At 53.5% G+C, this 27165-nt stretch overlaps 1 protein-coding gene across 5 annotated transcripts in view; it reads left to right on the forward strand.

The window, feature by feature from the left end:
- Window positions 1–6: 6 nt before the first annotated feature.
- SCARA3 (scavenger receptor class A member 3) overlaps window positions 7–27165 on the forward strand; it is a 38219-nt gene continuing 11060 nt past the window's right edge. Inside the window, exons 1-6 of one of the 5 annotated variants that reach the window (XM_074946749.1) lie at window positions 7–27; window positions 759–921; window positions 6696–6763; window positions 17762–17818; window positions 19356–19475; window positions 26355–26453. In XM_074946749.1, the coding sequence (XP_074802850.1) occupies window positions 785–921; window positions 6696–6763; window positions 17762–17818; window positions 19356–19475; window positions 26355–26453 (481 nt within the window). In that variant the 5' untranslated portion in view covers window positions 7–27; window positions 759–784. The other 4 variants (XM_074946751.1, XM_074946750.1, XM_074946752.1 and 1 more) reach the window with 4 other exon arrangements.

A 27165-nucleotide genomic window follows, 5' to 3' on the forward strand; every position in this document is an offset into this window, starting at 1 on the left:
GAAGGGGGCCGCTGGAGCGAGGCTGCGGTGAGGGGCGCCCGGCCGCCCCGCTCTCTGGCAGGGCCATAAATGCGCTCCTGCCTGGGTCCCACCGGTCCAGGCTGGTGCCTTGGGCTGCTCCAGCTCCTGGGTGCCCCTGAGGCCCTGCCCCATCCATGCCAGCCCTGCCCAGGCCCCTGGGGGTCACTCAGCCCAGCAGCGACCATGGGGGCTCAAGGCCCCGACGGTGACCGGTGCTGGGTCTGTTTGCAGCCCTGCCCCATACCCTGGTTTGGGAAACACCAGGCACTTCACTGCCCCTTTCCTCTCCCCCCTGCCCCTCGCTAGGAGCCCGGGTTGCCCCCTTCTGCCGCAGGTGCCTTAGGAGAGATTAAAGGGTCCGATCCTGCCCCCCTGCAGGGGGTGGAGCTGGTGAGAGCTGCAGAGCTCAGGTCTGCCTGCCCCTTCCCCATCTCCGGCTAGCTCGGGGGCCTCAGGCAGTGAGTCGGCCTGTCTGGCCATCTAGGGATATGTTACCAGGGATGATGCTACGCTGTGCTCCTTCTTCCTGCCCCCTTTTCCCCCCGACAGACGGCTCAGGAAGAGCATCCCCCTTTGGGAAGGGGGAAACTAAGGCCCAGAGTTAGTGGTAGGGCTGGAAATAGAACCCAGGAGTCCTGCCCTCCCCCTCCCCCCATTAACCGCAAACCCATTCAGGCCTCTCTCTACCAACTACATCTTCTCTTTTCCCTCCTCCTCCCTTCTTTCTCTACCCACAGCCTCCTCCCTTCTCCTCCATCCTCCCATGGCCACCAGCCGTCTCCACACAATGTCCCCAGTGGGACCCCCACCAGTCTCTTTGCTGTGTGCATCACCTCCAGAGGCCTGTCTCCCTCCTCACAGCTTGTCCAGCCAGATCCTGGCTCCATTTGGGGCTAGCAGGTAAGTTGTGCTCCTCCTTCCCAGCTGCCTGCCCTTCTGTAATGAGAGGCACAATGGGGGGCAGGGAGGTTGGGGGCGGAATGGCACAGCAGCCCTTAGGAGGTGGGTGGCTCATTCCCAGGTGAATGAAGTCCTGGAACAGCCTTCCAAGGTGAGCAATGGGGGCAAAAACCTAACTGGCTTCAAGACTCAGCTTGATACTCTGATGGAGGGGATGGGATGATGAGATGGCCTACAACGGCATGTGGCCCGTCAGCAGCAGCTAGTAGCAAATATCCCCAGTGGCCAGAGATAGGCCACTGTATGTGGAGAGCTCTTAGTTACTACAGAGAATTCTTTCCTAGGTATCTGGCTGGTGGGGCTTGCAGACTTGCCCAGGGTCTAACTGATCGCTGTATTTGGAGTATTTGGAGTCAGATTGGCAGAGATTGTTTGTTTGTTTTTTCTTTCCTCTGCGTGTGGGCTCACTTGCAGGTTTAAATTAGTGTAAATGGTACATTCTCTGTAACTTGAAGTCTTGACATCACGATTTGAGGACTTCAGTGACTCAGCCAGAGGTTGTGGGTATATTATAGGAGGGGGTGGGTGAGGTTTTCTGGCCTGCCATGTGCAGGAGGTCAGACCAGATGATCTTGATGGTCCCTTCTGGCCTTAACATTTGAATCTGAGTCACAGTTCAGGGTAACTGCATCTGTACTTCACGCTTATAGGCACCCACTGTTGGGCTTCTGATTCCTAGCCAGCACCTCTCTTGGGCGGAGACCGCTGTTCCCGCTAAGCTGTGTGCGTGTGCGCGCACACAATCCTAAAGCCGGTGCACACGGCGAAACACCACGCACACAAACATTTGCACAGAAGCACAACAGTTTGCACAGAAGAAATTTTTTGCTCACTCGGCCTGTCAAAAATTAGAGGGAACATTGGTGGAGACCCACATCTCTCTCCCTCCTGACCGGGGTTTTTCCAGGCTGCACAGTTCCCTGCCTACACTGTGATATCCCCAGCAAGCCAGACTGCCTAAACAGCCCAGTGTCTACACTTTGCTCTCTCTTCGGAGGCCATAAAGAGCATAAGTGCCCCCAGTTAGAAGTGACCACTCCGCCCTTTCTAAGCAAGTGTCTTTATTCTTAAGGTGAAAGCATTACCAAGAGAACATAGTAAAAAGACTCAAAGAACCTACACACGTGCTAACGGGCTTACCAAAGATCACCCTGATTCCAACAAGGGCTCTGGGAAGAGTCAGTCCTTCCAGCCCCACCACAGGGTTTTGCTGTGGCTGCAAGTTTGCAACAGCCTCAACTCAGATTAGTTGGGCCACTTGGCCTGTTTCTTTATATCACCTGGACCGTTGATCTTTAGGAACAGGTAATCCGCAGACAATCACACTCATCAGGGGGTAGCTTCAAAGCCTCAGTTTTTGCGTAACTGGAGGTGGGAATTTGCATTTGCATTCGCCTCCCGCTAGACTTTCCCCAGGCACTTCATACTCTTTGTCCCCAAAGTCCTTCTTGTCACTGTCGAATCCTTTGAAGTTCAGAACGCTTCCCAGAGTTCATGTCCCATTGATCCCCTGCAGAAAGGTTACCTACGATCCTCGCCCACAATAAAACAAACCCTTTGTATTTAGCACAATGGACTCCAAAGAGATTTAAACATCATTCAATAAGGTTTTCCAAGCAGATTGCAGGAAACTGCCCCTTCTGTCACTCCGGGCAGGACTGCGGACAGGGGATGCTTGGCAGGTGCTCGGAGGCTACGCATGGCTTTTTAACCCTTCCCATCTCTCTGCTGCACCACTTATTTTTCCAGTCTTGCTGCCCTTTCTCCTGCCCCACCCTTTGCCCAGCCTGCTTCCGGCACTTTCCCAGACCGGGAGGACTAGGTGTGGTTGAAGTTGTTGGTAAATTTCATAATGTAACCCACATTTAGGCTTATTTTAACTAGAGGGTTGCATTAGGGGGCCTATAAATTGCCCTGGCCCTGGGGCTAGCTGAACTGGGTTATAACCTGGCAGTGAAGCGACTGGGCCAAGAGAATATATAGGGCCTAATGCCATCCCTAATTAGCATAAATACCACATGTGAGTGGGGCCTGATGGCACCTGTGTATAGGATTGTAGTGTATAATGGTGCTTTACGGTACGGGATCAAGTCAGCACATTCTGGCCAAACACTGCAGGAATCTGGGAACACTTGGATGAGACTCTGCCGGTAAACTCCCCAGCTCAGGCTTTGGTCTATAATGACCTAGAACTGGATTGATTCCCCCAGTGCAGCTCTCCTCCCCTGGCTCCTGAGGGAGCTTGGGGTTGCATCTGGATCTCGGTCATGGGGTTGGCTAAGCGTGCATCTCTTGGGAGATGGCTCCCTGGGCTGTTAGGGGTAGCATGCCCCTAAGTCATGGGTTCAAATCTAACCCAGCTTTGGCATCATGCAGCAGCTATTGATCAGGCAAAATTAGTGGAGTCTTGTTCGGGCCCAAGGAGAGAGGTGTCTGAGGCCTATAACTTCAGCAGATTTAGGTGCCTGAATCATGGGATTAGAAGGGACCTCGAGAGGTCATCTAGTCCAGTCCCCTGCACTCATGACAGGACTAAGTATTAGACCATCCCTGACAGGTGTTTGTCCAACCAGCTCTTAAAAATTTCCAGTGCTGGAGATTCCACAACCCACCTAGGCAATTTATTCCAGTGCTTAACCACCCTGACAGTTAGGAAGTTTTTCCTAAAATCCAACCTAACCCCCCCTTGCTGCAGTTTAAGCCCATTGCTTCTTGTCCTCTCCTCAGAGGTTAAGAAGACCAATTTTTCTCTCTCCTCCTTGTAACAATCTTTTATGTACTTGAAAACTGCTCTCATGTCCCCTCTCAGTCTTCTCTTCTCCAGACTAAACAAACCCAGTTTTTTTTCAGTCTTTCCTCACAGGTCATGTTTTCTAGACCTTTCATCATTTTTGTTGCTCTTCTCTGGCCTTTCTCCAATTTCTCCACATTCTTCCTGAAAGGTGGGGCCCAGAACTAAACACGATACTCCAGCTGAGGCCTAATCAGTGCGGAGTAGAGCAGCAGAATTACTTCTCCTGTCTTGCTTACAACACTCCTGCTAATACATCCCAGAATGATGTTCGCTTTTTTTTCAACAGCGTTACACTGTTGACTCATATTTAGCTCGTGGTCCACTGTGACCCCCAGATCCCTTTCCGCAGTTCTCCTTCCTAGACATTTTGTATGTGTGCAACTGATTGTTTCTTCCTATGTGAAGTACTTTGCATTTGTCCTTATTGAATTTCATCCTATTTACTTAACACCATTTCTCCAGTTTGTCCAGATCACTTTGAATTTTAATCCTATCCTCTAAAGCACTTGCAACCCTGCCCAGCTTGGCATCGTCTGCAAACTTTATAAGTGTACTCTCTATGCCATTATCTAAATCAATGGATGTTAAGTGCCTAAATACCGTTGAGGATCAGAGTGGAACTGCCCAGCCCCTTGCACCATCTCAGGCATGGAGCATGCTCAGCCCTAGAGCAGGGTCCCTCTGGTGGGGAAGCCCGTGCTGCCCATGCTGTGTCAGGGGCCTTCAGTCTGCAGGGCCATCAAGCGAGTGCTGGTCTTGAAAGGCTGCGTTCTGTGCTCTCGCTTCCCTTTCCCGCAGCAGAGGGCAGCACGGGATGACGCAGCCCTTCTCGGGTCTGGCTCCAAGGCTAGAGAGAAGCATGCAGAGACAGCATCGGCCTCTTTGCCTGGCTCCCATCGACCCCACTACTGTGGCGCTCCTCACTTGCAAATGGGGTCAGGCATCCACTGGGACCCTGCCCAGAGCAAGGAGGGCTTGCTGTGCCCAAGGTGCCGGCCCAGAGACACCAGCACCCCAAATAGGAAGTTTAGGATTCCCTGACTGTGGAGTCCAGGCCAGGGCTTAGGGAGGCCCTGCGTGGTGACACCAGGCAGCACGAATCATGAGTCAGAGAGAGTCACCAAGTCTCCCTGTGCCCTGCACCCCTGGTAGAGTCATTACAGCCCAGCCCCAGCTCTTCACCGCCATGGGGGCTGCTATCTGCGACACCACCCGGAGTTCTCAGCCCGGTCCCACCACATCCCCCAAGCTGCCTAGGACCCCATTGTTCAGAATTCTGTGGGCCCCTGCCCAGGATCCCTTGGTGTTGCTACAATACACCAGGAGCCTTGGTGGCTGGGCCATCTGGGGTCAAAGTCCCCGCCAGAGTGCCTCCAGATCCGACCGTTTCCCGTGGCCACGGTGCACTCGCTGGCCCGAGCTGTCATCGATGGAGGGGTCAGACCAGCTCTGCCTCGTGAAGTGCCCTGGGACTTAACTTAGACCCCCAGGAAATAACGCCATTGCCCTGCATTCTTCTTCCTGTGCTTTGTGCACTTGCCATGACTTGCTACAGACCCAGCGACTCTAATTCCTGGGGGGTCCCTTCCCAACCAGAAGGGCCCATTTTTAGACGCACCCTTGGATTCCGTCGCCACCCCCAGCAAGTATTGGCAGGGCCTTGGTGAGACACTCCAGACGGGGGACTGCTCAGAGCAGGGAATCCTAGAAACCTGAAACCATGGGGTTAGAAGGGACCGCAAGGGTCATGTAATCAACCCCCCTGCCAAGATGCAGGATTTGTTGTCTACAAGACACTGGGACTCACTTCCAAACTGGTTTGGGTGCAAGCTGCCCGTTCCCGAAAAGCCGTTGCTAAACGCTGGTGACTGTGCTACACCGTCGAGAGCAGCAGATGTGGGAGCCGCTCAGCAGGTGAGGAACTGAAGCTGCCCATTCTCTGCGTGCCAGCCCCTCCGCTCACATGCTAACCAAACATGGCAGCAGCAGTGAAAGGGTTAATGCGGCTCCACTTTCCCCGTCTCTGTGACTGACAGACCCAGCACCCCAGAGCTGATCATCGTTCCCCCAAATGCCCCGTTGGCCCCTATTTCTGTAAATGGACTGATGCAGGAACCCAGATCGGGAAACGTGCCCTCCCCGAGCCAGGTGCCAGCTCCACTCAGGATCTGGCCCCTACGGTTGGCAGGACCAGCATTACTGACCCAGCTCCCTCCCCCCTGAATTTGGGTCTGAACTGGATCCCAACTGTCCCCGATTTCTGTAGACGGGCAGACCCAGCCCCCGGCTCCAAACGCTCCTACAGTTTTGTAGATGCTCAGAGCCAACCGAACTTTGCAGCTAGCTAAACCCCAGCTCTGGGGAGGCCCGTTCCCCACCCCAATCCCCACCCCAGCTGCCCCCGCCCCGTTCCTCCCACACAGCAGAGTCCCCGCTCTTTGCTGGAGCCTGGACATTTGTTAGCAATTAGGACTGGCGGGAGGGAGCGGGGAGCAGCCTGTCTTCTCCAGCACATACTTTGTGTGTCGTATTCCGGTGGGCGAGCTCGGGCGGAGAGAACTCCGAGGCTGGCTCGCCCCAGCCAGCCCCCCAGGCCGCGGCCATGGGAGGAGTGGAGGCTGCCGGGGGAGACGGCGGGGCACGGACCCGCTTCTCGGGGTGGTTTTGAAATAGCGAGGAAGTTGATCTGGGCTGCCGACCAAGGAGCAAGAGAGAGAGAGGGAGGAAAGGGGGAGCCGGGAGGAGCCAGGATCATGCACTCGGCTCGTTGAGGCCAAGCAGGCCAGACGGGGATGCCCACAAGGAGAGGCGACCCCGGCTCAGAGCACTAAGGGGGGTACGTGTCGGCAGGGAGGCGGCTGTGGGGCCTTTCCCATCCAGGGGCTGACCAGCCTCCCTTCCTGGGCGTTCCTCTCCCCAGAACCCGCTTGCTTGGACGGAACAGCAGCTCCCGGCCCCTCCGTGCCCCTGGCGAGAGGACCATGAAAGGTGAGTTCTGCACCCGGGTACAGCAGCCCCTGCAAGGCACAAGGTGCCCTTTTGTCTCCTGGCTGCCCCGGGCGAGGTGGGAGTATCCAGCCCAGGGTTAAGGGAACCGGGGAGGCAGCTGGCCGGGAATGGACCCAGTGAATTGGGGATGCTGAAAGTGGGGTGGTTGAGGAGAAACAGATTCACAGATCCCAAGGCCGGAAGGGACCCCCTGGTCTGAGCCTCCCTGTCTAACACAGGCCAGAGAACCTTCCTCAGTATAGACATTGCATTGAATTCAGATACAGAATTGGGGACAGCAAGGGGGGCAGACAGGGGTCGGGGAGAGAGCGTTTGGGAGCAGAGAGGGGAGGGGACAAGGGATAGTTTTGTGGTATAAGGTGGGGAAGGGGCTGAGACACTGGGGTCAGGAGCTGAGAAATCCCCTCCGACCAGCCCCTCACTGTCCCAACCCCCCTGCTCCATCTGCCTGTGGCAGGATCCTGAAGAGGGAGCCCCCAGCGCGGATCCAGGGCGTCCCCCATCCCTGTGCCAAGGACGTCATCCCTTCAGTGCTGTGTGAGTCCACAGGGACTGGTGCAAGATCAGCCATGCGAGGAGCTGCCTCCCTGTCCCCCAGGGCCAGCCGCTGCCCTCCCCACCCCCGTCAGCCCTGCCTGTGTGCCACCGAGCAGCGGTGAGCAAGGATGCTGTGCTCTGGTGCTGCACACCATCCACGCTGCCTAGAGGGATTCATCCTTCCTGGTGCGCAGGAGGGCATATGGCAGGCTGCCAGCTCAGGGACGGGGATTGGGAGTGAGTTTGTTCCGGGCCTGGGAGGATGGAAGCTTCTCCGATTGCATCTTAGCTCACGGGGATTTCTGAGTGCCCGCCTGGCAGCCCCCTGCCGCCCTGTATCTGCTGATGGCGCTGCAGTATCTTCACCCCTACTCAGAGACACTGGAGAGCATTGCGACCCCGGGTCGGGGGAGTGGGGGGTGCTTAGGGGGCTAGGTGTCGGGTTTGCAAGGTCCTAAAGCCGCAGTTTCCCTGCCCAGGAAGGTTAATACAGGAGAAAGGGTTTGCGATGGTAACATGCTTGGGTGCCGTGATAATGGGGGCCGGGTAAGGACCCGACAGCCACATGGGAGGGTTGGCTCCGCCTTTTGTCTTTTCAAGGCAGATAAACTGAGATCCATGCAGCACGATCCCTCCACCCCAGAGCGGGCTGCCCTGCCTGCATACAATGTGTAAAGCTTGCTAGGGTCAAAGGCAGAGTTTAGGATGATGGCGGTGGCTGATTCTCATCGGAGCAGGTCCAGCCATTCCCCTTCCCCCCCCCCCCCGCAACTATAATGCCGGCCACGGAGAAATGCCGTGCCCCAGGTGCTGGGAGGCAGCATGGGCACGTTCCAAACTGGCCGCCCAGAAATAACCATCCGAGGGCTGAGAGTTCCAGCTAAACTGTAAACTCGCTGCCCGGTGCACTCCATCAGATGGCAAATATTTGAGCCGCTCGCCACGATGGTGCGTGTGCGATGGAGAGTCAGAGGGCAGCTTTCCTGCCTTGGCAAATGACACGCATGGCCGGGCTCCGACAGCCCCTGTGTAAAGGAGAGGGAGTTTTTTAAACTGGTGCTAAATGCAACCCTGTCAGAGGCTGAAATTCAGGCCCCGTTGAATATCTGTTTGCAAAGTCTGTGGAGTCACACATGGAAACCTGGGTTAATTTAGCGCTCAAGAGCATTTGCTCAGAACACTGCAAGCATTAACCAGGAATCAGGAGCACAGGTCTGGAAAACCTGCCTTACAATGAAAGGATTCAGGAGCTTGCTCTGTTTAGTTCATGGAAGGGAAGGCTCAGAGGTGACCAAGTCAGGGTCCGTATGTTCCTACTCAGGGGGAAGATTTTTGATATTAGGGGGCCCTTCAAGCTCCTGGCAAAGGCAGAACAAAGTCTAATGACTAGGGGTCGAAGTGAAAGCCAATTCAAGGATAATTAACCTTTGGAACGATTTACCAAGGGTTGGTAGTGCATTCATAGAATCATAGAGATTTGGGACTGGAAAGGACCTTGGGAGGTCATCTAGTCCAGTGCCCTGCACTGAGGCAGGACTAAGTATTATCTAGACCAGAGGTTCTCAAACTTCATTGCATCTTGACCCCCTTTTGACAATAAAAATTACGACATCGCCCCGGGAGGGGGGAACCGAAGCCTGAGCCAGCCTGAGCCCCAGGTTGAGGGGGGACAGACAGATGGACAAATCTGAAGCTCAAGGGCGTCAGTCCCAGGCAGGGGCCTGTAATCTGAGTCCTGATGCCCAGGGCTAAAGCCCTCACGCTTCAGCCCCGCACAGTGGTACTCTGGCTTCAGCATCAGCCCCAGACCCCAGCAAGTCTAAGCCAGATTTGGTGACCTCATTAACATGGGGTCGTTTGAGAACTGCTCATCTAGATCATCCCTGCCACGCATAGGCGCTGTCTCCGTGGGTGCTCCAGGGCTGGAGCACCCACGGGGAAAAATTAGTGGGTTCTCTGCACCCACCGGCAGCCAAGCTCCCCACCCTCCCGTGCCCCACCTCCTCCTCCCCTGAGCACGCGTGTCGCCGCTCCTCCACCTACCTCCCAGTGCTTCCCGCCCGGCCGCCGCCAAACAGCTGTTTGGCGGCATGCTGGGAGGGACAGGAATGCGGCGTGCTCAGGGGAGGAGGCGGGGAAGACGCGAGGCCGGGATTTGGGGAAGGAGTCAGAATAGGGGCAGGGAGGGGGCAGAGTTGGGGTGGGGACTTTGGGGAAGGGGTTGGAATGGGGGCAGGGGTGGAGTCGGGGGGGGGGCAAGGGCAATGGTGGATTGAGCACCCACCGGCGGGAGCAGAAGTTGGCGCCTATGTCTAACCTGCTCTTAAAAACCTCCCTTGACAGAGATTCCACAGTCTCCCTCAGCAATTTATTTCAGTGCTTAGCTACCCTGACAGGAAGTTTTTCCTAATGTCCAACCTAAGTCTCCCTTGCTGCAATTGAAGCCCATTGCTTCTTGTCCTGTCCTCAGTGGATAAGGAGAACAATTTATCACCCTCCTCTGTGTACATACTTAAAGACCATTATCATGTCCCGCCTCAATGTTCTCTTCTCCAGACTAAACAAACCCAACTTTTTCAATCTTCCCTTGTAGGTCATGTTTTCTAGATCTTTAATCATGTTTGTTGGTATTATCCACACACTTTATCAGTGTACTCTCTCTGCCATTATCCAAATAATTTCTGGAGATATTGAACAGAACCAGACCCAGAATAGATCCCTGTGGGACCCCACTCATTATGCCCTTCCAGCCTGGCTTGGACTATTGGTAACTACTCGCTGAGTATGATTTTCAAACCAGTTATGTACCCACCTTATAGTAGCTCCATCTAGGTTGTATTTCCCTATTTTGCTCATGCGACAATCACATGAGACAGTATCAAAAGTCTTACTGAAGTCAAGAGAGATCATATCTCCATCACTGGCAATTTTTCACTCGCGAGTGGATGTTTTTTTAAACAGCTGGTCTAGTTCAGACAGGAAGTAGGGCCTGTGTGATACAGGTCAGACTAGATGATCACAAAGGTCCCTGGTGGCTTTAAAATCTTCAATTCTCTGAGTCTAGGCAACATCCACACCCAACCCAATCCCAGTCGTCAGGCCCACTAGCATCGGGACACAGCCGGACCACTCACTCCCGCACGCTCCCTTCAATTCAACCAATAGGCAGCTTCAGTCAAAAAAGCGAACAGAAGGCTGGGAATAATTAAGAAAGGGATAGAAATTAGGACAGAAAATACCATGTTGCCTCTGTATAAATCCATGGGACTCCCACACCTTGAATACTGCATCCAGATATGGTCGCCCCATCTCAAAGTTATATTGGAATTGGAAAAGGTTCAGAAAAGGGCAACAAAAATGATTAGGGATCTGGAACGGCTTCCGTATCAGGAGAGATTAATAAGACTGGGACTTTTCAGCTTGGAAAAGAGACGGCTAAGGGGAGATATGATAGAGGTCTATAAAATCATGACTGGTGTGGAGAAAGTAGATAAGGAAGTGTTGTTTACTACTCCTCATAACACAAGAACTAGGGGTCACCAAATGAAATTAGTAGGCAGCAGGTTTAAAACAAATAAAGGGAAGTATTTCTTCACACAACGCACAGTCAACCTGTGCAACTCCTTGCCAGAGGATGTTGTGAAGGCCAAGACTATAACAGGGGTCAAAAAAGAATTAGATAAATTCATGGAGGATAGGTCCATCAATGGCTATTAGCCAGGATGGGCAGGGATGGCATCCCTAGCCTCTATTTGCCAGAAGCTGGGAATGGGTGACAGGGGATGGATCACTTGATGATTCCCTGTTCTGTTTATTCCCTAGGGCACCTGGTATTGGCCGCTGTCGTCAGACAGGATACTGGGCTAGATCGACCTTTGGTCTGACCCAGTAGGGCCATTCTTATGTTCAGTGCACACATCAGAGGACTGAAAATCACACTTAATAATCCTAACCTCCCACTGCTGCATTAATTATAGCTTAAGGACCGGTATTATCTTCAGACCACACTCCCAGCTTCTCCACATCCAATAAGTGAGCCAGAGAAGCAGTATAGAGTTGCAGGACTGCTCAGTGTCTTTCACCTTATCAGGAACATGGGTGTCTTCCATCGAATTTTCATGTATAGTTGACATGGACTCATGTTCACCATTTCATACATGTTCATAATATGCTGTCCAAGTAAATAACAGAAGAACTAGGTCTGAGTTATGATTGAGCATTGGCAAGTAAGTTGTCACTTGCTTGATGCTTTGCGTGTCCCATTTGTACAGTGTTCGGCTTGGCCTCCTAATTTGTGTTCCTGGATGGATGCAGAGAGAGGAGAAAGACCTGAGAGGGGAAGCATGCCTCGTGGTTAGGCCACATACAGGACATTTCAGCTGCTGGATTCTATTCACAGCCCTGCCATTGACCTTACTTTGTAGTCTTGGGCAAGTCATGCTCCCCCGTGCCTCAGTTTCCCCATCTATGAAATGGGGACAATGACACTGGCCTCCCAGTGGTGGGCTGGGAGGCTCCATGTTTCTCATAACAGCCCTTTGCCATCTTCCAGTGGCAGTGCTGTGGAAATGCAAAGTGTTATTCTTTGTGGTGGCAGTTTGCTTCTGGGATTTTTCAGATGCTAACGCTAAGAGGGACCCTTTATGATCATCTAGCCTGACCTCCTGAGAACCTCAGCCAATACTTTACACGTCCCATTACTGCTGGTGGGAATTGTCCGCAGAAATCCCTCTTCTCTCTCTGGCTATCTGCGGGGAGAGCACAGTCGGAGCTCTGCTGGAGGGAGCAGCTATGTTGTACCCCGGAATCTGTTACGGTTGGGTCTTGCTGGGGCAGGGCATCTGGCTCCAATGACCAAGGCAAAGCACCAGGGTTAATGCCAGGTAAACTGACCTCATGGCTCTCGGGTGATTACAACCCGCTTTGGCCTGGCCTCCCAGCTTGACACCGTGTCCTGACACCACTGAGAGGTGGGGTGTGTGCCCATTCGGGGCTGCAGGCTGCCTTGATGTCGTACACAGAGGGGGAACAGAAGGTGGAGGAGCGGGATGGCTGCGCAGGTGACTGTGAGCGATATGTGCACCCTAGGAAGGTCTTTGGTGAGATCACAGGAATCAACAGAGCACGAATCAATTGGCTTTTTGATTCAGTCACAACCAGGAGACCACTTGCTGGGTTGTTTTGTTAAAAATACCTGACCGACCACACATTAATATAATCACACACAGGTTTAAAACCACAAAAATTAAAATCTTGTATACAAATAGTTTCCTCTCCCCTCCTGGGTGTGTGTTTGGTAACATTTGGCCTTGCTAGAGATCAGGTGTTGCAAAGAGAGACAGATGAAATGTTTGTGAAGGAGCCTGTGAATGTGCAGAACTCACCCAGTTTTGCGAGGGGTTATAAAGCCACACTTGGGCTGGGTACCCTTGTAATGTGGGTGTTACGCATCCACAGAGGATAAGCGCTTAGTACTGGCACCAGACGATGGAGTTACTCCTCGGGCTCAAGTCTGTGCTTTGGTGCTGAAGGTTGTTGGTTCAAACTAAGCTCTCGGACCACGGTGCAGGAGGGCTTTTCCATCTTGTGAACCTAGATCGGCGCAAACCTGCGACTGATTTATGGAGTCACATCAATTATATGCCTTGTTCTCAGCTCGCCTCGGGTTTACACCGGTGTAGCTCTTCTGATGTCAGCGGGGTTAGTTACTCGGGAATTACACAGGTATAACTGAGAACAGAATCAAGCCATGTGTCATTTTCAGTTCTGCATGGTTCATGAGTCGAGGGCCATGTGAGAGAATCTCCGCGGAATTTGTAAATCTCAAAACCTGCAGGTTTGACCATTCCTGTAGAATGAATAGAAAGTACCATTGGTCACAGAATGAAAACAGTAACTCAGGTTTGCGAACCTACTCACAGGTAAAGGACTGGCCTTTGTCCACAGAAAGCTATTGCAAATGTCACAGTGTTTCCTCGGTTATTTTTGTGCCTTTCTAGTTTTGATATGAAACCTGGGGATTTTGACGGAGTTTCTGCACTTTGAGATTAGAGCTTTGGGATGGAGCCAGCTGCAGATTAGAACTGCAGCAAGTTTTCATAACCCCCATATTGCAGAACTTCCCCGGGCCCTGGTTAAGGGAGAGAATCTTTTTTTAGCCTTTACAATTTCACTTCCAAGCAGTAAATTACAGATTGTTCTTTCTTCCTGATGGGTAGAATTCTGGCTTTGGCAGGGGATTCAGCCACTCAGCATGAAACTGACTCTCAGCTATTTGCATAGTGTGATCCTATTGGCTAAACTGTCCTGTTTCATGGTAATTACATCAAAGCTGTGAGATGTGGCTCTTTCATGTGCTAGAAATCTCAGTGGAATTTTTTTGGACATATCTGTTAAGTAAATTTGGTTACATCCAAGATTGACAGATGGTTCCTAGCCGTCATCTGACTTCCCTGGGCACTAGGACTGATCAGGAAAATCAATGTTCATGTAATTCCCTAATTGATTAGACATCTGTCTAGACCTTGGTAGCCAAGTGGGAAATTCCCATGTCCATGGAAAGACAGTAAAAATCCTAATTACGTAAATCTCATTTAACCTCTGAGGTTTTTCCCCCTACAGCGTGTAATTTCAAAGAAACTCCAAAGCATCTTGTCAGAGTCAATGTAGCCTGTAACCTACCTATGACTGTACTCAGGGAGAATGCTAAGAATTGGGGTTCAGATCCGGAACAATGTACAAACTGTGCTCCAGATGGATGTTAATAAACACCACTTTTTATTACCTCCAGGGTGACATTCCAACCCTAATGGGGCACAGGTCATCTGTCAGCAAGGGCTGCTGCAGAAATGCATCCCATCCTTTGACTCTTTAAAGCACAACATCTTGTAATGAAGAAGCCTCTGGACATGGCGTTGTCTAAAGTAAGATACTTAGTCGGGATGAGGCTAAGCCAAAATCCTGTCTACGTTCAACATTCTCTCCCCGGCAGCCCTGGAGTTTAGTGGGAAGTGGTTTGAAAGCACAATCAGTATTTCACAGTTGGCTCTCCCATGTTTCTGACATGCCAAGGCGAAACCCCAGTCCAACCACCCTCAGAACCCACTTCCGAACGTTACGGCTCAGGAAATATTTGGAAGCAGATTAGGCCTCATTAGTGCCTTTATTCAATGCAGCGACTCGATGATGAGGAGCTGAATTGTGCATATTATCTGCAGTGTCAGGGGAAATTAGACTCAGACGAGATCTCTTTTTTCCCCTTTCCTGTCCTGTGACCGTTCTCATGTGAAACAAAACACGCTACAGAGGCAGTGAGCGGCCTGGATCGCTCCTTGTGTATTTCAGTCTTTCCTTGTCTCTATGATTAATTTACCAGCCTCTCTAGGTCAAGGGGAGAAAGGAAGATGTGTCATTCTTTCCTCAGGGTGCATGTGTTTGCCCATAACAGCATGTTGTACGTTACCAAGATAGATGGATTTGGTTCAGATACAGGTGAGGTTTAGGGAGTCCCCTGTGATGAAATTTTGCAGGATTTCGGTTCCGTCCAACCGAGATCTGGGGAGCAGATCCTTGGGACAAGCAGGGATAAGAAGCCATTTGCGGGGCATAGCCAGAGGGACTTGACTGCATCTTCTCATTTGTGAACAATGCCACCACGTGTTCTGCCCTGCCCTTTGGTTCTGGATCTGACCCAGCAGGGCTGCCCGGGGTCTCAGTCTGCATGGGAGGAGAGCCCTGCAGATTCTGAATGAGAGAGGCTGGATTTAGGGGGGGATTTTGAAAGGGGCCTTCCGCTTTCTAATGACGCTTTGAGGAGGACCCAGGTCAATGGGGCCAGACCCTCAGCTGCGCAGGTTCCCCTTGACCCCCCAGGCCCTCTCCAGCCAGGATGGGTTGAAGCCTTGCTCCCTGCGCTGGTCAAGAACTTGGGGGTGATAACTTGAGCCCCTCGAGGAGTCAGGATGGGGCCCTCCATCTTTCAGCATGGGAGATATGCCAGGTTCTCCCCACCTGCTGTTTAACAAGAAACCCCAGTGGGCTGGTCCCTTCACAAACGCCTGCACTGTTCAGGGCTCAGTGGGAAGGAAGTGTTGGCTAGTGCACTGGTCTGGAACTCAGGAGATACGGTGTCTCTTCCTGGCTTTGCTGCGGCCTCTTGGGTGAGGTGCTGGATCTCTGTGTGTCTCTGGGCCCCAGCTATAAAATGGGGTTAATCATTCTGTCTTTTCTCCTTAGACTGTGAGATGGGCAGGGCAGGGCATGTTCTTTACTGTGCATGTGTACAGCACCTAGCGCCCCTGATCTACAAAACAACACCTGGGCCAAATCCAGCCCTGGTGCCACGACTGGAGTTAAGGGCTGGCTCCAGCCTAGCCCATCAGCTGACCCCCTCCAACACCCCACTGGCCTGGCGTGGGAGTTTGTAACAGAAGGTCACATGATGAGGAGAGCAGATCAGAAGGGGCTGGGTGGCGGGCACATCAACCCTGTGGCTGCTGGAGGCCTCCGGTCAAATCCCGATTCATTCGCTGTGGGAACGTGGGTCTGGGTCGTGTCGAAGCCCTAGCAACCTTTTTGTCTGTTGCACAAACTCAGTATGTGATTGGCAGCCTCTGCCCAAGAACAACAGGAAGAGGGGGCTGCGGGTCAGGATTGAGGGGCACTGGCAGAGCTGAGGATGGGGAGCCCCAGCTGGGGTAGCAGGGGCTGTGGGTCAGTGTCCATCCTGGGGCTGGTGTCCCAGAGTAGGACTATGTCAGGTCTGGTGTTCTCCCCCTCTCTGATGAGTGGCTTCAGCCCAGCAGGGGTGCTTCTCGTGGTTTATCTAGAGAGCACTGCCTTAGCTAGAAATATAAATGTCTCCTATTCGAGCAGATACTTAGCACTTATCTTTGTTGAGCTTCACAAAACATTCAGCTAGGGCAGCGTCCTGTCCCCACCAGTAACTGGTCCCAGCTGCTTCAGAGGAAGATGCAAGAAATGTCTTGGTGAGCAATTATGGAATAACTTGCCCAGAGGGGAAGTTTCTTCCCAACATCCATCAGTCAGGGATTCCCCTGAAGCAGGAGAGTTTATATCCCTTATCCCTTTTTCTGTCCTGTCTAATGTACTGGGGTTATTCACATTATCCATCTAAATGCACGAGCCTGATAAGCCCTTGGCCTCAGTGCTATCTTGTGGCAAGGAGTTCCACAGGTTAGTGTGCATCATGGGAAAGCCAGTCCTGAGGCTGGGAGCAAGGCTGTGTCTCCGGGAGGGGGGGACCCAGACAGGGGTAAGGGCCGGGGCTGAAGCCACAGCTGGGGGCGGGTGTGGGGCAAGGAGTGGAGCCCTGGGCCGGGGCCAGCAGCTGGGACCCCACATGCAGGGCCAAGAACTGAGCCCCGGCCATGGGGCTGGGCGCGGGGCCCCAGGCATGGGGCCAGCGGTAGGGGAGCGGGGCCAGCGGCCGGGGTCCCAGGAGCAGAGCCCCGGGCACAGGGCCGGTAGTGGGGCAGTCCCTGGGAGCAGAGGCCTGGGAGCGGGGGTGGGGCCGGCATGGGGCCAGCGAGCGGGGGCCAGCAGCCAGCAACTGAGACCCAAGCCCCACATGAGGTGAGGGGTTGGGGAGCAGAGTGTGGGCGGGGGTCCAGGAGCAGGGCATAGGGGCAGGAAGCACCTCCAGGTTTTATGCACGGAGCCAGCAGCTGGGGAGTGGGGCCAGTGGCCCCACATAAAACATGGGGGTGCTGCAGCACCCCCTGCACCTCTACTTCTCGTGCATATGCCGGGAAAGCGTCTTGCTCTCAGTAACCTGGGGTCAAAGATGCACATGAGCCCGAGCGCTTCCCCCGCAGTCCGGGATAGGCTCCAGTGCGTTGGAGTCAGGATCCCGGGATTAATCTAGCCCTTGATGGTTGCCAAGAGGCCGAAGGGCTTTAGGACCCAGCAGATGTCTACAGGCAGAAGAGCAATGCTGGGAACAGGACAGGCTCCTTCCCTATTGCTGAGCCGAGCCCAACCAGTGGCTGGCAGGGAAACCTGTGGGACTGCAGCTCGCTCCAGCTAACTGCAGCTGCTGGGAACGTGCGTCACTTGTTTAGAAACAAAGCGGAGCTCGGACAGTGTGTTTTCCAACGCAGCCTGCCTGGGCGTCTTCCCACCTTCCAAACCGCCTGGCTGGCCCGGGAGGAAGCTCGAGGGAACTGAGCCCAAAGGAGTTTATGGGAGAAAGGCCCAAAATAGATTATAACCATGGACCCAGCTTTGCACCTTCCACCGCCACCTGGATTCTGCTGCCCCTACTCAGGCCGAGTGGCATCTTATCCACTGGAGCTCTTTGTAGAGTAAGGGGCTACGCAGGGTGGGGACAGGTGGCATAATCTGGCCCTCTGCCGTCACGGCTAGTGATTCCGTGGAGCAAAGTCAGGGAAAGCTCTGAAGCATCTGCCTGTCTTTCAGAAGAAGACCTCATTGGAGAAGACGACGACATGCCATCCTTCAGATACAGACCAGACGGTGAGGGCACCGACCGGCCTGGGAAGTTCGGTGCATGCGAAGGCCCATCAGGTGTCGCCCACTCCATTCCCCGTGGTCAATGCAGGGATGCTCCCTAGATGCTCGCTCCACATGGCAAGGCCCCGAGGCTGTGACGTGCTGTATGGGGGAGAACTTTAATTAGCCCAGGTGCCCATAACTGAGGGGGAGGGAGGGAGGGAACCAGGGCCTTGTCTTGGGGAAGGGTGTGAGGAAGGCGAGCAGGTTTTGTTCCCTGAGTGGTGGCCTTTTCCCTCTGCTGGCGGGCAGGTGTAGGAGAGCAGAGACAGGAGTAGCTTGTAGTGTCCGGAGTCGGGACGCGAAAGGACCCTGGGGTTCTCCAGCTCCCAGATTCACTCTCAGTCTGCACAGTTGCTGAGCCCTGGCTCGGGCTAGGCAGTCACAGAGGGGGGCTGCTGCCTATATGGCCGGGGGGTCCCTGTGAAGTCCCACCAGCCTGAGGCATCGGTCAGTACCATCAGCTAATGGAAGGGCAGGGACTGTCCCAGGCCCTGTGCTCCGGGCTTGATGCTCGCTCTCTGGAGAAGGGAGCCCAGCCAGCTGGGTTCAGAGCCCTCGGCCAGCCCTGGAGAACCCCGATCTCTCCTCACTTTGGCTAGAGGAGGTAACTGAGGAGACGCTCAGGGCAGGCTCTGAAAAGTGGGCTTCGGGCCTGGCTGGCTGGGACCCTAGGCCTGGGTTTTTGAAAGTTTTTAGGCACCTCAGGGTGCTTTTAAAAATCCCCCTCAGCACCCGGCTGCGTCTTGAGCTGCCCAAAAACCTGTACAAACCCGGCTCTCATCATGGCCGGGCAGAGGCAGAGCAAATGCATCCAGGCCTAGTCCTCGGCCCACCAGAGTCAGTGGGAGCCTTTCCATTGCGTTCAAAGGACGTTGGCCTCCAGCCCCGTGTCCTGTCCACCCCCAGCTAGCTAACCCCAGCATTGGTTGTGCCCCGGCTGGAGCGGGCGAACGGCTCCTACCCCAAAGCCTGGGCCGTGCCAACCCATGGGACTGTTATCCCAGAGTGGGCGACTGCAGGTTGCAGGGCAGGATCCTTGTTCATAGCCTTTGGAAGAGGGATGCGGGGGAGGGACTCTCTAAACACAGGACACAGAGCCAGGAGGAGGTAGAAACGCTGCGTTTTTCCTTTCTTTACCCTCTCTCCAGCTCTGCCGTTACCTCAGGCTCCCAGCCTGGCCTTTCTGCTGTCAGTACCAGAGGGGACCCAGGGAGATGCTCTTAGATCTGGTGGGCAAAATGGGTTGATTTGTGGGGGACGTCCTTGATTCTACCCTCTGCTTAAAGAGATCGACCGGATGGCGCTGTGCAGCCCGCTGATGGGATGTAAATAGGGTTAGCTGCCCCAGAGCTCACAATCGGGAGGGTCGTGTGTGGCAGGATGGGGGCAAACAGAGGGGCTTGAGAGGTGCATCCTTCCTGCCCATCCCCGGAGGGTGGACTCCAGGCCTTTTGCCAGAAAAGTCCAAGCTTCCCTTCTCGCCTTTGTCCGTGTTCAGGCAGGACACGGACCAACTGCAGCCGGTGCCAGAAGAACCTGTCGCTCCAGACCTCCGTCAAAGGGCTGTACGTCTTCTGCGTCTTGCTGATCATCGCCGTGATGGTGCTGGCGTCCCTGGGTGAGCGCAGCCTCGGGGGACCTGACTCCCTTTTCCTTCCTGCCTGCCCCTCCCCAGGAAACACGAGCGGACCAGCGTAACACGGGATTTCCCCGCCTGGGAGACCTGCCTGGTCACCATGGGGCTAGGAGGATTGTAATAATTGTGATATTTAGCGCTTGAAATCCTCACATCACAAAGGTGGGGGGTGGGCGGGGGAGAAAGACAATCACCCCCGTTTTACCCATGAGGAAACTGAGGCACAGAGGGGAAGTGACTTGCCCAAGCTCATGCAGTGGATCAGTGACAGAGCTGGACTAAAACCTGGGTCTCCTAACACTAGGGCCTGAGCCACTCGCCTGCTTGGGTTAAGTATGCATGTGCACCCCTGACACCACTAGCAGATAGAATCCAAACTGCTTTGCTGTGTGTCATAGCCCCTCTACTGCTAACAGAGACTCCCCTTTAGCTATGGCAGCAGGGGCCTGGGCTTTGGGAGCAGAAGGCTCTGGGTGCTGTCCCCGCTGCTGCTGCGAAGTTCTGAGTGTGGCCATATGCAGCCAGTCGTAAAGCCCAAGATTTGTTATGGTGTCTATGTTCCCCCAACTGCTCCAGGAGCCACTCGTGGGTAACGGGGCTTGCTGCTGCAGGGATTTGTTATATGCTGCAGAGCCCTCATGCCATAGAGACATAAGAACGGCCATACTGGGTCAGACCAAAGGTCCATCTAGCCCAGTATCCGGTCTTCCGACAGTGGCCAATGCCAGGTGCCCCAGAGGGAATGAACGGACCAGGGAATCATCAAGTGATCCATCCTGTCGCCCATTCCCAGCTTCTGGCAAACAGAGGCTAGGGACACCATCCCTGCCCAGCCTGGCTAATATCCATTGATGGACCTATCCTCCATGAATTTATCTAGTTCTTTTTTGAACCCCGTTATAGTCTTGGTATTCACAACATCCTCTGGCAAGGAGTTCCACAGGTTGACTGTGCGTTGTGTGAAAAAATGCTTCCTTTTGTTTGTTTTAAAATTGCTGCCTATTAATTTCATTTGATGACCCCTAGTTCATAACAATGACCAGCTCCAATCCACTGCCTGAACACTCATAATTCAGTCCCACCCCTCAGCCCTCTTATATCACAAGGGCTCTCCTTTGCCTCCTACCCTCACCATCTAGCTGTGTCTGTTCCCTCGCTGTCTCTCAAGCCCTTGCAGGGCCAGGAAGAGAACCCAGGTCTCCAGTGCCCCGGGCACTAGACAAGCACCCGTCCAAACCAAGCCAGCGTCCAACCCCCTCTCCATCCCCTGATTCTCAGCACAGAGCTCATGGTCCGAGACCTGGCGAGCATCCCGGCAGGGCACCGCTCACCAGTGAGCCCGGCGTCTTGGTCTTCTTGTGGCTGCTTCTATGGGAAAGCAGCATGGCTCCCCTGACCTGCAGCCCACCGGGGAGCAGAGATCCCAGAGAGCACGCCCTGGAGAAATCCCCAAGTCGCAGAGTGGGTTTGTGCCTCCCACAACGAGCGAAGACCACCGACAGTCCCCCAGAGCCGTAGGCCAGAAGTCTTGCCCGGGGAATCTCTTGTTTGGGACAGGGCCTTTGGGCCAGTTAAGCACAGTAATTGGCAGGGGTGGTTTCCTTTTGGCTTGTTTTGCAGCGTTTTATTTTGGGCAGAGAGCTGCCAGATCCCACAGCCCTGGGTATCGGAGGAGCCTCTGCTTGAGCTCCGCTCTCTCACCGGCTGCGAGGAGCTAAGCATGGGTGGCCTGGAACAGCCCTCTCCTCCCTGCTCTATGGAAGTTCCTACACACCCTCGGCTTCTCCTCCTCCCCAGCTAGGATGGGCCACCAGAGCACAGGTCTTCTCCATGGACCCCTGCCATCTGGCTGGCCCACTGCACCAGGGGAAGTGGAGATCTGCCGGTCTGGCCCTGCAGCACCAGCTGGCTGCGACACTGACATGGTGAGGCAATCTTGCCATGCTGTGCGATGACTGCCCCACAGCCAGGCTGCCCGCAGAGACCAGCTGGCTGGATCTGACCCAGCTGCAGTCTGTGCTGATGCAGTACAGTGCCATTAGATAGGGCCTCATCCGGCACTGGGGTAAAGGGGCTTTCCCTTCCCTGGGCATCCCCGAGCAGGGGCCTGGCACATTCCTTGGGCTCCGAGAGGCTAGCAGGGGGCGGGGGCAAAGAGAGGCTAAATCCATTAACGATTGTGAAGAGCCCAGATACTGCGGTGATGGGGGCCCTGCAGGTACCTGCGAGAGATTAGATAGAACAAACAAGTTGTTTTGTCACAGATGATGGGGCCAAACCAAGAGCTGGATCCAAACTCACCACCTTCGCAGTAGAACTGCATCCACTTACAGGGAAGCTGCTCCCGCGGGCATCAGGGTGGGAGCTGGGAACACAGGCCGGGCCGGGCCCGGCCCATCTGGGTCATTGAGTCTTCTCCTGGGCCTCCCCATCCTGGAATCCCATTTGTACAGTTGACAAGCTCAGTCTTCAGCCCAGCTAGGTTGTTAATCCCGTGTCTCTGCAATGGGCCAAACCAGAACCTAGCACCCGCAGCCTGGGGGGCGCCTATTCCCAGATCTGAACCTGAACATGCCCAGTCAGGGGCTGAGTCAACGGTCAGACTTAACGCGCTTGAGACAGCGCTTCGGGCTGGGACCTCCGATCCAAACCCAGAACCTCTCCTGACCCTGTCTGCCCGCCAGCGCCCGTCCCTTCTCCCCTGGCCTGCCGAGCCCTGGTGCAGCAGCTCAACGAATGCCCCAGTGTAGGTGACCTTTCCCTGGTCCGTAACCTTTCCCTTTCCAAACTCCTGAAGAAGGGTTGGCTTCCCTTGGCGGGTCTGATTCCCGCCCACTCTGGGCTCCTTGCCCACCCCGCACTCCAGAGCGGCAGGAGGCTAGTGTCATCTTAGCCTTTGGCTGCTGCTCCCATTTGTCATCCCATGAAAATTGCCTCCATAATCAGGTTTGGACGGGAAGAGGCCCACCACAGAGCCATGATACGGGAGAAGCTCTTGGCAAAGGGAGGTGATGTGGGCGACAGTGTTTCTGCAAAGCTGACACAGGGGTTGGCTCGCTTGGCAAGGGTTGGAAACGCCAGGTGGTCCTTTGTAGAAATAGCATGAGTGGGCCAGACCCCAGCTGGTACAAAGTGGCCGAGCGCTGTTGACTTCCACGCAGCTCCCCCCGATTTCCACCGGCTGAGGGTGCAGCCCCGTCAATCCCACCCACCCAAAGGATTCGAGCAAATCCTTTCCAATGCTGGCTCCGCTTTCTCCTCCCCTTGTTACGCTCCAGCGACGGCTGGCCGCTCCAGCGCCTTGGAAGGTTTCCCGCGTGTCCAGCGCCCATTACAAATAGACATTCTCTGGTCACGTTCATCGCTTGTAAATTACATCTGGGAGGAAATCAGCAGAGGGAGATGGATGGGGAGCCGCCGCTGCTCCCACTGGAAAGTTTGAGCAGCACCCAGCACGGAAATGGCTCTTGCCCCCGGGGGCCAATATTCACACACACACACACCCGCTCTCTCTTAACCACGAACGTGGTCTGGATCATGTCTGTGTTGAGCTGCGCAGACCCCGGTGCCCATCCCCAGTGGCTGATCCGATTGCAGGGTCAGACCTGCCTTGGTAAGAAAGGCAGAGGGGAGAGGAAGCATCTGCCCCAGGTTTAGGGTTAGGCAGATTCTCATGCTTCAGAGCTTCTGCTGGTCACCTGCAGGGGTCAGGAAGGGCTATTTTCCCCCTCAGTGTATTCTGGTTTAGGTTTTTTTGTTTCCTTCCTCTGAAGCCCCAGGTTTGGCCACGGCTGGCCAGAGGTTTTGTGGGCAGGTGCTGGGTGGGGCTAGTTGCCTGGGATACACAAGAGGTCTGGAAGCTGATCCGGTGATCCCTTCTGGCCTTAGGCTCTAGGATGGGTGGGATGAGAGATTTCCAGGTCAGAAGTGGCCTTAGACTGTAAGATCCTCTGGGCACAGATGTTGAGCTTCATGCCAGCACCAAGCAGGTGCCCAGTGCCACCATCCTGATTTACACCACTGTGCACTGGTGTCATGAGGACTTGTCTCTCTGTTTAGTGCCCGGTGCTCTTGGGGGGGCTACAGAAGCATCCCTCATTCCCTGGGGGTTGCTCAGCTCCTGCGGAAAAGCAAGCCGATTCGGAAAGCTCCTTGCACAGCGGGCAGGGTTCTATCTGCTTACGGTCCTTATGTGGCACTGGAATGGGGTCACCACTCACCACCAGCACATCTAGGTTGGGGGGTGTCGCTCCGGCCATGTCGGGTGCCCCCTGGCTGCTTGGCGCTTGCTCCGCGATAGCCTTTCTGCAGGTAACTTTGCCCTCCGGCCAGCCCATCACTTTGTAACCCCGGAAGGGGTGGTCTAAGTCCAACCAGATTCCTGCCCAAATGCTGGTGCCAGCCGGTGCTCAACCCTTCTAGCTCTGTACCACTGCACCAGTGGCTGGCAGGGGTACCCAGGCCTGCATGCTACATGGGTTCCAGCCAAGGTTCTTAGCCCCATCCCTGTTTCCTTGGGCTCCTTCCCTATCTTCTCTCTCCTGCTTCTGGATTCACCACTGGAGCCTTCCCCACTCCCCATAGCTACTACTCCCCCCCTCCTGGCCACTGGCCACATGCCTTACTCCAGGGCAGGATCCCCGGACTTACCCTCCTGCTGTGTTTCCTCCTCTTCTTGGATGCCTCTTGGAGCAACTGCAGGCCCCTTCTGCTTTCAGCCTCTTGGCTTTATGGTGCTGGCCCAGCCCTTCCCCAGCTGGGTTTTGCTCTCAATTAGCCCTGGCCCTCCCTCTCTCAGGTGCTACCAGGTAACCTAACTGGTTTCTCAGGCCCTTGCTAACTCTGTCAGGACTGGTGTGGGGTGCACAGCCCATCCCAGGTACTCATCACCCTGGTATCACAGCACCTCACAATATTTATCCTCACTACCCTGCTGTGAGGCAGGGCAGGGCTGTTATCACCATTGTACAGATGGGGAAACTGAGGCACAGAGCGATTGAGTGACTCCCCTGAGGTCACGCAGGGAGTCTACAGCTGAGCAGGGACTTGTGCCCAGGTCTCCCCAGTCCTAGACTGGTGGCCTAACCACTGGACCAGCCTTTCTCTTGTGGGGCCTGCAGTGCATTTGGCTTTGAATTTAATAATAAATAATTCTTCATCTTAAATACTGTATCCAGTTCTGGTTGCCCCATCTCAAAAAAGATATATTAGAATTGGAAAAGTACAGAGAAGGACAACAAAAATGATTGAGGGTATGTAACACCTTCCATATGCAGAGAGACTTTAAAGACTGGGACTTTTCAGCTGGAAAAGAGATGACTAAGGGGGGATATGATGGAGGTCTATAAAATGATGACTGGTGTGGAGAAAGTGAGTAATGAGGTGTTATTTAGCCCTTCATGTAACACAAAAACCAAGGCTCCCCCAATTAAATTAACAGACACCAGGCTTAAAACAAACTAAAGGAAGTACTTCATCACATAACGCACAGTCAACCTGTGGAACTCATTGCCAGAGGATGTTGTGATGGCCAGAAGTATAACTGGGTTAAAAAAAGAATTAGGTAAATTTATGGAGGATAGGACCATCAATGGCTATTAGTCAAAATGGTCAGGGGGCAATCCCATGCTCTGGGTGTCGCTAGACCTCCAACTGCCAGTAGCTGGGGCTGGATGATGGATCACTCAGTAATTGCCCTGTTCTGTTCTGTTCATTTCCCCTGAAGCATCTGGCACCGGCTACTATCAGAAGACAGAATACTGGGCTAGATGGACCATAGGTCTGACCTAATATGGTAGTTCTTATATTCTATGTTCTTAATCTCATCACAAAAAGATATCAAGTTAGCTTGGCAGGATCTATTTTCCGTAAAAACCCATGCTGATTGGCATTAATGACATTACCCTCTTTTATTTTTTTATTAATCGAGTCCCATATCAGCTGCTCCATTGTCTTCCCTGGAATCAATGTCCGGCTGACTGGCCTGTAAATACCCGGGTCATCCCATTTATCCTTTTTAGCTATTGGCCCGACATTAGATTTCTTCCAGTCTTCTGGAACTTCCTCAGTGTTACAAGACTTATTGAAAATCTACTTTAGTGGTCCAGTGAGCTCCTCAGCCAGCTCTTTTAAAACTCTTGGACCCGCTGATTTAGAAATGTGAAACTTTCGTAGCTGCTGTTTAACATCCTCCTGAGATACTAGTGGAATGGAAAGAGTGTTATCATCATCATATGTTGAGATTGCATTGTCTGCTTTTTCCTCAAATACAGAATATAAATATTTATTGAACACTTCTGCCTTTTTTACATTACTATTGACAGTTCTACCATTTCCATCTAGTAATGGACCAATACCATTGTCAGGATTCTTTTTGTTCCTAATATACTTAGAAAACTCCTTATTGTCCTTAACTCTGCTGGCCATGGATTTCTCCATGTGTCCCTTTGCATCGCTTATCATTGTTCTACAATACCTAGCTTATGATTTATTTTCATTACTGTCAAATTCCACTTTCTTCCATTTCTTATATATTCAAAAGATTAGAGGTCAGGACTTTAGCTGGTGTAAATGTATGCCAGCTGAGCATCTGACCCCATTGATTTAAATGGAGCTATGCTTATTTACACCAGATAGGGATCTGGCCCCATTGAGTTCAGAGGAGCTTCATCAGTTTCTACCAGCTGGGGATTTGGCCCAAAATGTCTGCTAATGCTAAAACCAACTAACAGCTCTTTCTATTGGAAGAGAATCCATTTCGGACAAATTGGTTTCCAGAAAATATCATTATTCACTCACTTTACCTAGAAGAGCTGAAAGCACAGACCACCCTCCATATTCCCATCTCTCTCTTCCCCGCAGTCTTTAAGAAGGTCAATTCCATAGCCGATGACATCAGCTCGGCCCAGACTTACTATGAGAAGAAGATCGTGTCTGTCCAGGAGAACCTCCAGGAGCTCGGTGAGTGTTCTGATCCCCACGGAGCACTGGCCCCATTATATCTCCTTACCATGGGCTGCGAACCCTCGGGCAGCAGCGTAGCCCTTGGACTTCAGGGACTTTGCGGGGTCACTAGTCAGATGGGATTAGGGGGGTTGGTGGTCAGTGGTGCAAGCACCACATGAGAAGGGCAATTCTGCTGCCAGTCAGCTGGGTGGAAGCTGCTGTTTGCTCTAGCAGTTGGAAGGGGGCTGGTGCAGGGAAGGTCTTACAGAGCCTTCAGTGAGAGCCTCTATCCTGACTGGAGAAAGAACTAGGAGGAAGTCCGAGGGGGAGGAGGGAAGGCCTACATCTCTCCCACAATTTCCTTGTAAAAGTTCCTGTAGGAAATATGGGAAAGCTGGATCATAATAATCCTGAGCACACTCTATGGGTCGATGGCAAAGTGTGTTCCAAAGGCAGGTTAAGTATCACTGTCCTTGTTTTACATGTGGGGGAAACTGAGGCACATAGTGATAGGTGACTTGCCCAAAGCTATGCAGGGAGTCAGTGTCAGAGCTGGGATTAGAACCCAGGCAATCCTGGTTCTTGGGCCTCCCCCACTGTAGAGATCTGTAGTTTGCCCACATGTGGCTTAGCAGGACCTGTGTCCAACTAGTAGGAATCCCAGAGCACATGGGGAGAAGAACGTGTTGTGGAGAGAGCCTCGCAGACACCGGGGTCTAGTCCGAGG

This window comes from Natator depressus, chromosome 3 (genome assembly GCF_965152275.1).
Source record: "Natator depressus isolate rNatDep1 chromosome 3, rNatDep2.hap1, whole genome shotgun sequence".
Classification (NCBI taxonomy): domain Eukaryota; kingdom Metazoa; phylum Chordata; order Testudines; family Cheloniidae; genus Natator; species Natator depressus.